At 34.9% G+C, this 12937-nt stretch overlaps 2 protein-coding genes across 2 annotated transcripts; one reads left to right on the top strand and one right to left on the bottom strand.

Annotated features, from left to right (window-relative positions):
- The first annotated feature begins 449 nt into the window (after positions 1-449).
- On the top strand, positions 450-4049 carry LOC142606797 (E3 ubiquitin-protein ligase RSL1-like). Its single transcript, XM_075778135.1, has 3 exons — positions 450-1385; positions 2384-3153; positions 3629-4049. The coding sequence occupies exons 1-3, from the start codon at positions 660-662 to the stop codon at positions 3741-3743; spliced, it is 1611 nt and encodes a 536-aa protein (XP_075634250.1). The 5' UTR covers positions 450-659; the 3' UTR covers positions 3744-4049.
- Positions 4050-10324: 6275 nt separating this feature from the next.
- On the bottom strand, positions 10325-12674 carry LOC142606002 (cation/H(+) antiporter 14-like). The gene is made up of 2 exons (XM_075777424.1): positions 11691-12674; positions 10325-11428 (listed from the first exon to the last, which is right to left on the bottom strand). Exons 1-2 carry the CDS (start codon positions 12672-12674, stop codon positions 10325-10327), a joined length of 2088 nt encoding a protein of 695 aa, XP_075633539.1.
- Positions 12675-12937: the final 263 nt, after the last annotated feature.

The following is a 12937-nucleotide window of genomic DNA, read 5'->3' as shown; positions in this document are numbered from 1 at the left end:
CAATATGATCTCTTGATTGTCAACCATTAGTGTTCGTCAACTATTTTGGAATTAAACCCTTTAGCCTTTTAGGAAAGATTTACAATTAATACCTTATCAATCACTTGTCCTTCCCTTAATTGAGTTTTAGGTTTAAATTCAAATTAGTCATCTTTTATCATTAGAGCTTTTTTTTTTTAATGGGATTTTATCATTAGAGCTTGATTGTCATCAACTTGGAAATGTTTTACAAAAAAAAAAAAATCGGAAACATGAAGGTATAGGCTAATTATTTTATAAAGTTAACCAAAAAAAATTATTTTATAAAGATTTGGTTTTAAAAAAAAAGATTTGGTCAATTTCAGTCGAATAAAGTTTGTTTGTTTGTGTTTTTTGAGAACACTCACACTCATGACTCAAAATCACATTTTTCTCTCCAGTACCAACGTGGCACAATCTTATATCGTCTTTAAAACTTTTGGACCCACGACCGATCGTTTTCACTTCTCCCTTCTTCTTCTTCTTCTTCTTCTTCTAATCTTCTTTAGCAAGTTCAAAGAATTAAAAACAAACAGTTATCAAGCATATTCCTCACGCATACACTTTCCCTCCAAAGCGAAAGGAAAACACAGAGAGAGAGAGAGAGAGAGAGAGAGAGAGAGTGAAAGAGACCATAAAACATGGACGACCTGTACACCACACTCACTGAGCAACGCCGAGAGCTCATGGCGGCGAAAACCCTAGACTCCGACCTCGACTTGGCCTATCAACTCCAAATGCAAGAGGCCATGAACGCCTCTCTCGCTCTCCACAACCCTGCAACTGCAAGCTCTTCACGCACTCCTCCACATCCGCATCCCAACGACGACAACGTTTTGGACATCGCCACAACGCTCATGCTCGAAGACATGAACAGGTTCGTGCAAGAACTCGAGGACCGCGAGCAAAGCGAGGCGGAGATGAGGAAATTGAAGGAGGATCTGGACCGTCGGATTCACGATCAAAAACTCGCCGTCGATATCGACAACATCCCGGACGAACAATGGGAAAAATACGGCGACAATTACCACCGCCCCTACCGTACGGCCAAGTCTTCGCCATCGTCATCGTCTTCGAAGGCTTTGGTTGACTCGGAGTGTTTCAGGCTGTATTTCAAGGGCTTGGTGAGCGAAGAGAGGGTTAGGGGCATAACGGTAAACGTGGCTGGTGCTGGGGTTGCCATTTGCGATTCTCGGGATAATCTGATGTTAGAGGCGAGGAAGAATGTGGAAGCTATGGTGAACGGTGCAGTGGTGAGTGGAGAAGTTGCTGAGCTTCAAGCTCTCATTGAAGCTCTCAATAAAGCTCTGACTTTGGATTTGAAAAGCGTCACCTTTTTCTGTGACGATTACATGCTTTACCAATATGTGAGTCAATAATAACCTTATTATTATTATTATTATTTTACTTTAATTTGACATTTTTTTAATAGTGTTGGATCTCTCTTATTATGCTAAATTTTCAGCTTTGTTTGGGGGCATGTATTGGGTATTTATAATAAAGTTACTTTGTTTGACTGTATTGGGTATTTATAGCTTGGTTGGTGGGTCACGGGTGTGGCTTTGATGGTCGAATGTTTGTTGTAAAGGGACATGGGAAATGGAAAAAATAAAAAAAGGAAGCTAGATTTATAGAAATGTGATAAGGGGTGTTTTTGTTTTATATATATAACACCACAAATGATGCCATTACGACGGGGGTTTGTATCATCGTCAGTTTTAGTCCCTTACCTTGGAGCCACCACTTATAAATAAATAAATGAAAGTTTAAATGTGCTAAGGCAAAACCTTTGTTATAAGACCTAGACATTTTGACATTGGTTCAGTGGCTGGGTTAATTGGTAGTACTGCAAAACTGTGAAGGTAAATTATCTTTGTGCATGTGACTTTTGTGATTAAAATGAATGTTGGTCCTAACAAGTTTCGATTTAAATAGATATTTTACAGGTTCTTTGCGGATACATAGTAGGAAAGCAAGTCCTACATATGTTGCTTTATTTGATTGACTGTTTCAAAATTTGTTTTAGTAGCAATGTGCAGAAGTTGCAAGATCCCAAACAAATGGAAAAATGGGAGGCATTCCATTGTTGCAACGTTTCTTCTTGAGCTTTTCAGTTGTGCTATCTTGATTGGTTGAATTAGCCTCTCTGGTTCAACATTGTCAATTATTAGCATATGCATATTATTTTCTAATCTGTGAACTCTTTTGATGAGGTGTTACCATTATGTTGTTGTTGCAATAAATTTTCATTTTTCTTCTCTAGTATTCAAGTTATGATAATTCTTTGTCTGTGTTTGTAAAGCCTAGTAAGCTGCATTCTTCTGATACAAAGATAGAATTGTTGACATTGTATATCTGGATACAGGTTACAGGCAGAGTACCACCACGGCAGAGCAAGATTGTAACATTAGTCAATCAGGTGGCTCTTCTTCAAAGAAAATTTACATATTGCAACCCATCTCTTGTGGCGCGTAACAATATTAAATTTGCATTTAAATCTGCAAGAGATGCTATAGTTTCTCAAATTATCTGGGCAGAAGAAACTAGCAAAGGCAAGTTGAAGGAGACATGTGTAATTTGCTTTGAAGATATTGATGTTGATAAGATATTTTCAGTTGATGGTTGCCTGCACAGGTATTGTTTTTCTTGTATGAAACAGCATGTGGAGGTTAAGTTACTTAATGGAATGGTGGCAAAGTGCCCTCATGAAAACTGTAAGTCAGAGGTGAGTATTGATAGCTGTGGAAAGTTCTTGGCACCGAATTTGGTTGAGGTCATGAGCCAACGCATTAAGGAATCTTCTATTTCTCCCACAGAGAAAGTTTATTGTCCATATCCCAGGTGCTCAGCATTAATGTCAAAAAGTGAGGTCTTACGATATACTAAAAATGTATACATTGGTGCGGAAGAATCTGGAGCCAGGAAATGCATGAAATGTCACTATTTTTTCTGTATCAAATGCAAAGTCCCATGGCATTTGAATATGACCTGCTATGATTACAAAAGATCAAATGCTAATGCCTATCCAGGAGATGCAAAGCTCAAGTCTCTTGCAAAATCAAATCGATGGCGCCAGTGTTTGAAGTGCAACCACATGGTTGAACTAGCTGAAGGTTGCTATCACATCACTTGCAGGTACTTTAATATTCCTCCCTCCAATTCTTAGATGAAAGAGCTATCTTATTGAGGGAAGAAAGATACTAATACAAGATAAAGAGTGTGCCTTTTTTTTAAAACTAGATGATTGATTAGCTAGCAAATGCCAAATAGGGTATAAGATTAGGACATGGGTAAATCTGTTGCCATGGATAAAACGTACACTTTGATTTCTTTATGCTAATTCTCTATTTGCTTTGTGATGCTGGCCAATGAATTCAGAAAGTCAGGATTTTTGGTTTCATTGGGTTGGTTGAGTGAAATGGGCCTGCCTATAGGTCCCTTCAGACGGTATTTTAACTTCATTCACTGTGTTATAATATTCATGTCTTTGTATTTCCCAAGGGGAAAAAGTCAAGATAAAATCAATCTTGCTCTGTTTCTTGTTTATCTTTGCTAATGTCATATTTGTTAAACAATGCTTGTATTTCCCATGCTTGTAATCTTTCTGCAGATGTGGATATGAGTTTTGCTACACTTGTGGAGCCGAGTGGAAGAACAAGAAAGCAACATGTTCCTGTAAGATCTGGGATGAGCGTAACATTATACATGATAACCGGCAAAGATGATGATTAGTATTGTGAAGGCTTTTGTTGCAGATTGACTGTGATGGCGATCGGTCTGTTTATTTTTCTCACCCTTTCTTCCACTTTGTGTGGTTTAGTTTTTGGCAAAAAGAACAGCAAGAAAGTACAGTATCTGCTAATGCTGCGAACATATAGCTTCTTAAGTTTTTTATTTAGTTTTTGGCAAAAAGAACAGTAATGAGTATCATGTATGCTAATGCTGCAGACATATGCGAATACATGCTTAAATAGGACTTGGTGGTGATATTAGACTATAGCTTCTAAGTTTTTTTGTTGTATGTTGGCTCATACTGCTTGTCTTCCTTTCTTTCTATCACCGCCTCTTCTTATTTTGGAATTGTATGCTTAGGTCATCGCTCTCATCTGGGTTGCAGGTGTTTGATACTCCTTCCCTCTAAGGTTTCCAGATTACTCTCTGGCTTCTTTCTAAAACTAGTTTCAGTTTTTGGATTGAAGTCTTTTTACTCCATCAATCTTCACTTTCTCTGAGAAATCCAATATTTTTCTCCAGCTGCTCAACTACTCAAGATATGGTTATATATAACAAAGAGACTATTCATCCATGGCCTGAGCTATGCCATGGTTTTTTTCTACAAGCTAAATTTCAATTAAAAGTTGAAAAAAAAAAATTAACTTTTAATATGTAGCTTGAAAAAAAAAATTTATTACAACCATTGCAAGAGTTGAAGTTAAATTGAAACACATTATTAAAAAAAAAGCCAACGAAATTTTTTTCAAAATAAATCCAACTGAGGGTTGGATACTGTAAATGAACAGATACGCGTCGAACGTAATGTTTGGCAAAGTGAAGGAAGGGAAGGGATAGAAAGGTGGGGGAAGGGTAGTTATTGTGCTTTTTGTGTGCTTATTGTTGTAAAGGAATTGAAAGAAAGAGGAAATGTTTGGTGGGTCTTACAATTCTCAAGACTTGAATATTGGATCAGACTCAGCTTTTTTATGTTGTTTGTTTGTGATATGAATGGGTCTTAGGTTTAATTTCCGTGTTCCTAATCCTCAGATCAGATCTATATGCCATTTTGGTTCCATATTTGATTATATGATTGCCTAGGATTGTATGTTTGATACTTGCTTTGAGTCTAAATGGAGATACTTGGTTGATATGGTAGAATTGGTAATCGGTAATGTGAAGTAGTACTACTAATTCAATGCATTTTTGTTACTGTTATATTTTGGTCTTGATCTGTCACTTGCATTTCCATTCTAAGCGGATTGTTCAAGATCCAGTATTTGGGTCAGATCTGATTTTTTTTTTTTAGCTCAGATAGATTCTAAGTTAGAACGCCTTTTTTTTTCCAAGGCTGGGAACAACATATTGTCATTACTCCCATGGGCATGCAAGTTAGAACGCGTTATTTTACTCTTTTTGTTGAATTCATGAGCTGCTCGTTCTCTTTGCTTCGGCTAACCTGTAAATACAGTTTTCAGCTCTGAGTGTATAGGAAATTTAGTGTATGCACGGGGGCTTTTGAAAGGGAATGAAATATTTAGTGCCATGCACTCAGGGGCTGCTCTACGTTTAAGGACGTTTAAGGTTGGATGGTCACGGCGGTCCATCTGGGACAACCAAACCATGGAAATAATATATAAAATGGTTAATACTAAACCCAAGATACCAGAGACAATTGTTTTATCCTTTGTATATTCTAACTAACAGAGAAGTTATTTGGTATCAGATGATACCATGTCAACGGTATCAAAATTCAATAAGAATGAGATATGTCGGTAAAAAATAATCAATTTACTAATAATTGAAATACATGTGTTGTGGGTTCTAGTTAGTTTAACTGGTAAAATCTCTGATGGTTGTATAAAAGATCTACGAATGAGACGTGGTATTATTTGATAGAAAATACTTTTTTGTCCTGAAAAACAATAAGGCAAGCAACCGGAAATGGAATTGGACAATATATTGCTATTAGAAATGGAAGTTTTGACGATTCTTCTTCGGCTAACCAAACTTTTATAAATGCCACATGCATTGTCAAGCCAACCAGCAAAGGAAGAACTATACATACAGTGCCAGTATAGTATACGCCGGCTTTTTGTGGCAATTTATATGATTCGTGCTCGTTTGCTTCATGCACCTAATAAGAATGTTTGAATTTTTATTTATTTATTTATGATTAATAACACATCAATTTATCAACTCTATTCCTAATATTACTCTTTTTAAACAACAATGGGGGGTTTAGGGGTCAACCAGTGTTTGTTATACCTGTTGTTTGATTCTTGTTCGTGCCATTCTTTGAGTACTAGGATTAATTGTTAGTTAGGTCATAGGTGTAATTTTTTTCTTGAACCCAAGGGAAAGAGTTAAAACAAACCAGCCATTAAGTGTGGCGGTTTTTCTTTTTTAAGATGGTCACTAAAAAACTTAAATTATATAAAATTTAATAAAAAAATAACTAGAGAATGCTAAGATGAGTGTAACAAAGCGAGAGAAAATCTAAAATAATAATAGAGAAGAGAAAATGGAGAGAGAGAGAGAGAGAGAGAGAGAGAGAGAGAGAGAGAGAGATTATATTTTCTACAACTGTGAGCTGAGTTGCCAAGGAGAGAAAAATTATTGAGATTGTAATGCTAAAGAGAGCATAACTGCAAGCATCGCTAGGGAGAACTCACGATTACAGTATTTTACCTTCTTTTTAAGGAAAAATGAAATTAAACATTATATTTATGTAATGGGTTGAATAAGTTACAAATTTGAATAATTATGGCTTTTTGTAGAATAATTTGTTCACTTGTTTGGTTTAGTCTCATTTTTGTTATTGTAATTTAACGCCCCCCCCCCCCCTTTTTTTTTTTTTTTTTTTTTTTTTTTTTAAAGAGATCATGGATTATGTTTTTGGGGGGAGGGGGGGGGGAAGATTTATTTTTGGAGTAAAGCTATGTTTACAACATTTTTCGCAACAAATTTTAAATAACAAACCGTTATTACTAAGTAAAAAGTAATGATAATATTGAGCCTAAATTAGAATTAGTAACAACTTATTACATAGGATTAGTTGTGAAATTATTGTGAAAATGTTATAGACGTAGCATTACTATAATTTTTGTTGAATCCAAATTATTATAATTCTCAAGTCAAAGTATTCAACATTTTTATTAAATGGTCAAAATAAGTTATTTAGTATATAATTTTTTTACAAGTATATATATACATTGTTTTGCAAGTCAGGACTCCCTAACATAAATTTGAAGCCGCCACTGCATTAATTTACAACTTTTTCTTAATTGATAAATTACATAGAAATCGACCACATATATTAGTTGAAATTTTTCTATTAGACTTTCTTCTAAGTTCTCACATGGTCCGATGAATAGATCCACATTTAAGGTCCATGGGATGGTCTGAATAATTTCACCCATGCTTATGCTGTGTTTTTTTTAGAAGACTTATGCTGCGTTTAGTTCAACGTAAATTGATTTCCAAAAAATATTTTCCACATTTACAAGTGTTTGGGGTTATAGAAAATGTTAGTTAATTTTTTTTAATGGTAAAATAAAGGCATTTATGGTGGAAATTGATTTACACTTTCATTTTCATAAACCATTTTTCGCATCGCCCAAACTTATCAACTAAACCTCCACCCTCTACTATCTACCAACCCTCACTAATGTCCCCAACCTCCGGTGGCCAATCGCCCCGCCCAGTACGTGACTAACCAATGATGCATGGATCTCAGTACGTGACCAACTCTACATCAACCATTTGATTGTTGTAATTGATTTGCAGTAACTTCACATAGAAACACCAATAAGATCTTCAATGTTGGTGCAAGAGACTTTGCTTGGTTGCAAAACCCAAAGGCGTAAAGGAAACGCAACAAGAACTTTTTCTTCTATAGGAGGAGGCTAGAGTTTCAAAAAAAAAATCTTATGAAGCTCTCTAAGGTTAAGTTTTTCTTTTTCTACTACCTCCTTTAAATAGGAGCTTAAAGAGCTCTTCTATTCCAAATAGGTTTGCACAAACATTGGGCTTTCCTAGTTCAATAAGGATTATACAAACCCATAAACAAATAGCTTTTGTAGAATAAAACGTTCCTAGCTATATTCTGAATCTTGTAATCTCGACAGATTCGGTATGTATCGAGCTTCTACTTTAAATCTCGATAGAAGTCCTTTCTGTCAAGATTGCTGTCGAGTTTTAATGAATAGCTTTTTCTTCACTTGTTTCTTGGTCTGATCTTCAAGACTTTAACACTTGACTTGAACACTTGTTTCTTGAAGTACTAAACTCATCCTAAATCTACCCAATTACAAGTAAAGTGCATTTTGTCAAAGAATTAGCCAATTATATAAAATATGTCCCTAATAGACTTGATCCTTCTTCACCCAACAAAGTTTGGAATTGTCATGATATGAACTATGAAGAAGACATCTCCATCTAGGCTCATGTTTGTGTTCACACTTGTATTTTGTGCTGTTTAGTGAATGACTATTCATTTTCTTTGTTTTTATTTAATTTATTTTTAAAAATGACACATTTTTTTTTCCACATTGCTTACATCATTTATAAATTTATATTGTACAAGTGTACAACCAAATACCAATAGGCCATGTGAGATACCTCTTAAAGAATAAAGAAATATAATCCACTTTTACCTTAAGAATAACAAACCCCACATGAAATTTCATGAATAGTATTAAAGTAATTTACTCTCTCTCTCTCTCTCTCTCTCTCTCTATATATATATATATATATTAATATAATGTATAATGAACAGCTTTTTCTTCATTTGTTTATTTGTCAGATCTTCATGGTTTTAACACTTGACTTGAACACTTGTTTCTTGAAGTACTAAACTCATCCTAAATCTACCCAATTATAAGTAAAGTACATTTTGTCAAAGAATTAGCCAATTATATAAAATATGTCCCTAACAAACTTGATCCTTCTTGACCCAACAAAGTTTGGAATTGTCATGATATGAACTATGAAGAAGACATCTCCATCTAGGCTCATGTTTGTGTTCACACTGGTATTTTGTGCAATACTCTATAGGTTGTTTAGCGAATGGCTATTCATTTTCTTTGTTTTTATTTAATTTATTTTTAAAAATGCCACATTTTTTTTTTCACATTGCTTACATCATTTATAAATTTACAAGTGTACAACCAAATACCAATAGGCCATGTGAGATACGTCTTAAAGAATAAATAAATATAATCCACTTTTAGCTTAAGAATAACAAGCCCCACATGAAATTTCATGAATAGTATTAAAGTAATTTACTCTATATATATATATACATATATTTTAATATAATGTATAATGAAACAAATAACAATGAAGCAACACTCCTATATCAAGTGGTAATATTTCAAGGATTATGTGACTAATGAGAGAGAGAAGAAAAAAGGTTTGCTCATATACTTCAAGCTATGATATGAGATCTACTAAAAACTAAGGAATATATATCTTCAAGCTAGTTACAAGAATTATATCTTTATGTATACTTCATATGTCCAATGAGTTTTATTTCATCTTTAATTCATAAATTTGACAAAATATATTACATACCTTGCATGCCTATCCATTAAAAATAATACAACTTAATTTTCATTTGATTAATTTATTTTCTAAGTACTTTTTAAATCACAACATGTCATGAAAAAAAAATTCATATAAAAAAAATGATTTCATTTATATATTTAAAAATGAATTAATAAATAAACCCGTGCCTTGCACAGGCCTATCACTAGTCTTTAATATTTCTCTTTCTAAACTTATCATACAGCCATTGAGTGAGCCACATTAAGTACAAGAAAAATACTCTATTTTTCCCTCTTTTACTCACATTAGCTTGGTGAATGCGGCTACAATTTTAGGGTGATGAGAACGATAAAGATTAGATAGAGCTAAATTTTTTTTCTTTTCATTTTTATCATTGAATGGTGATTTTGAATATAAATTTGGGTTAAAAGCTTATTTGTTTAGCCATTGATAGTAATTAAAATACAGTCATATATATATATATATATATATAAATGTTAGGTATTACAAAATTTTACATAAACAACTAAATTAAAAGACAGAGCTTTTGTCAAATGTACAGACACTTTTTGCTAAAAATATTATAAAAAAGATACACATGATATTAATGGTTTAGGTTTATTGATAAAGCAAGTTTTTTTTTAAAATTTTTTATTACAATAGATGAAAATTACTCCAATTGATTTACTAATTTTATAAAAAAAATGCCCCATTAAACACTATTGTCACCTTAGGCCACAAAATGTATTGAGCTAGCGCAAGTAACCAAATTGACTTTGAAAACATAATAATTTTGTCTTTTCTTTCTTGAAACCAAAATTTGAAAATAGGAAAAAAAAAAAAAAAACAGTTATCCAACATAACCACAACGTCTAAAAGAGGAAGAACATTGGTCAGTTCTTTGCATTTAAGTTTGCCCCTTCTATGGAAACTACTACAAATGAAATATTATGCAGCCTAGCACTAGTTCTCGAAATGATCATCATATACCTTAATCATGTCGTGGTTGAGATTCAGAGTTTACCTCTGTAGTCTACCCACCCTCTTACTCTGGGTTGTTATGCTGCACCACCAAAACTGAAAATCGAAAACTTGAACTGGCTAGCATGTCCCCAAGTACACCAAGCTCAGGGCATTCGCTCCATTCTCTAAGGCCTAATGTAACTGGAGAGTGTGGTTCATGGTATCTACCCACTATAACTAGATCAAAATTGTTCGCCATCTTCTGTATAACTTGAGTTGTATCCGCCCCATGTCTCACAGACTCCTTTTCATGCTTTATTTTCTGGTTGCCATTTATACTAGCCCATAATTCATCCATCGCCTCCTTGTCTAGATTATTTTGATAACTGCTCATGTTGTAACCCAACGCTATAAGCTGAACCACTGTTAGGCTGACGTTAGGATGCCCGGCCATGCGAATGCTATACGCAAGTGCCTCTCGATCATCAGCACCACCTATGAAAAGCATGGCAATCAAATATGATGAATTACCTGTCAAAATGCTCAAGTTGCCACCAACTTTGCCTCGGTCAACAAGAACTCCAATGGAGCAAGGGGCCTTCTTAAGCACATTTTTGTTTATGCTCCTAAGGAAAGGAATGTTTGCTTCGGCTGTTCCATCAATTGCCCATGTTTTGTGAAAGGGAACAATTATGATGCTTGTTTTCTGATCCACTGCGAGAGTACATATATCATCATGCATGCTTGCACATGGTGCAATTGCTTTGAAGTTTTGTATTTTAACACTCCCTTCGCTGTAATTCTCATAATGATCAAAGGCATTGCTAATTTGTCCAGAATAATCTAGATTAGAAGCTAATAAGTTGTTTTGCTTATCAAGTTTTACAAGGATAGACGCTGCCCGTCCTGTGATCTCCACGAGCTGAAGGACACAGACAAAAATAGGGTTCTCTTTTGTGGGGTTGGACACTTCAATGAGGTTGGTAAATGAAGATACATTCTCTTCTGAATGGATGCAGACCAGCATTCGGAGATCAGAGTTTTGTGCTGAGTTTGTGACTGTCCTCCTTGTGTCAACCATGTATCTTGTGGAAGGGTCATAAAGGTGATGGATAAAAATTGTGGCCAATCCTGTTATGATTATCATGCTGACAAGTAAAAGCGTATATGTTTGGGTTGTTATCATCTGTCAATGAACAAACAAAACAGGAGGTTAATGCACCATTAACATTATCTTACAAAGCAAGCAAAACTTCAATCTTTACTCTCTTTTTTTTGTCCTAAGATAATCGTAGGATTTGTAACTAGGTAAACAGAGCTTTAAGAAAAGTACTATAGTCTATAGTATAGTTTTTGGAAAGTATTGAATGTGAAGACTGAAGCGAGCATTTAAGTTAAATTGATATTGATCCTACAGATTCTTCACAGTAAGGTATTTCTTGTGTTACCTGAGCGTCGTGCCACGCAGAATATGTAGTGATTTCCATAACGCCTTTGCAACACATGATGAGAGTCAGTGTCAAAGATTCCTTAAAGGGGATCTTAAATGAGATTGATGGCAAAATGGTGCCAATGAACTTGCCAAAGTAACCAGCAAAAATGATGAGCTCTGTTTTTGCTGCAGACATGTTCGCTATGGAAGAGAGCTTCGTCTTGAACCCACTGGTAGCGCAGTAGATCGGAAGTAGCAACCCAGTACAAAGAACCTCAAGCTTTTGTATCATGACTGCACCTAATGTTGGCCCATTTGGCAAAGACAAACCAAGCACAAAAGCACCAAAGCGAGCATCTTCGCCAATATACTCAGCTAAAAATCCATTCACCAAAACTATACAGAGGATGGCCATAAGATGATTTTCCCCAATGGGTCTATTTTTTGGCGTGAAACTGTCAATCCATATCACTAGTGGTCTCATTAGGAAGAGTAAGAAGCAGTAATAACCGACCACTAATGCTATTATTGATAAAGGTTCGGTTGGGGAGTATTTCAGGGCTGCACCAATATTTTTCACAATAAATGCGAGAAACCAAACACATGCATCACTTACCAAAGAAATTGAGGAAGCAAATCGGCCAATTTCTGAATTAAGAATGTTGATTTCATAAAGGAGGCCGGTGATGTCAATAAAAGGAGTCGAAGCATTTGTAGTAATTAAGACTAAAAGTGCAACTGCATGCTCTGAAGGGTGAGCACGTTCTACGATCTTGTATGCTGCCACTCCAAATACCAAGGGAATAATAGTCCCCGTTAGAGCGATTACCACGGCTTTTCTTCCAATGCTCTTTACTAAGCTTGTATCAATCTGTAATCCTAATAGAAAGAGGTGAAACATGAAGCCAAACTCTGCAAATGTAAGAAGTGCCACTCTGGCTCCTGGAGGCATTAAGTTTGCCACATACACCTTGCTTTGAGCTAGTAATGATGGACCCATTATTATGCCAGCCTGGGAAAGCAGATTTTTTTTTTAAGTATTAGCATATATACTGTAAGAAACTTGATTTTTGATCCAGCTATATGCATTTTGAATATTGACAATAAGTTGGAAGGACCAAATGCTACAAAATCAATTTTAAAAAGTTCCAATGATAAATGTTTAATTATGTAACAATAATTCTAATACTCCCCTCATGTGTGAGTCTAAATTCCCTCTTAATAAGTAGGGGCTCAACATATAGGATTTTTAATATTTAAAAT

This window comes from Castanea sativa, chromosome 8 (genome assembly GCF_040712315.1).
Source record: "Castanea sativa cultivar Marrone di Chiusa Pesio chromosome 8, ASM4071231v1".
NCBI classification, from domain to species: Eukaryota; Viridiplantae; Streptophyta; class Magnoliopsida; order Fagales; family Fagaceae; genus Castanea; species Castanea sativa.
This window is presented reverse-complemented; position numbering and strand designations above follow the sequence as displayed.

Excerpts from the sequence above, each read along its gene's own strand:
- LOC142606797 (XM_075778135.1), top strand. The coding sequence starts at position 660 with ATGGACGACCTGTACACCACACTCACTGAGCAACGCCGAGAGCTCATG. Across the intron at positions 1,386-2,383 it reads ATTACATGCTTTACCAATAT|GTTACAGGCAGAGTACCACC; the intron begins GTGAGTCAATAA and ends ATCTGGATACAG. Across the intron at positions 3,154-3,628 it reads TGCTATCACATCACTTGCAG|ATGTGGATATGAGTTTTGCT; the intron begins GTACTTTAATAT and ends ATCTTTCTGCAG.
- LOC142606002 (XM_075777424.1), bottom strand. The coding sequence starts at position 12,674 with ATGGGTCCATCATTACTAGCTCAAAGCAAGGTGTATGTGGCAAACTTA. Across the intron at positions 11,429-11,690 it reads CTGCGTGGCACGACGCTCAG|ATGATAACAACCCAAACATA; the intron begins GTAACACAAGAA and ends GTTCATTGACAG.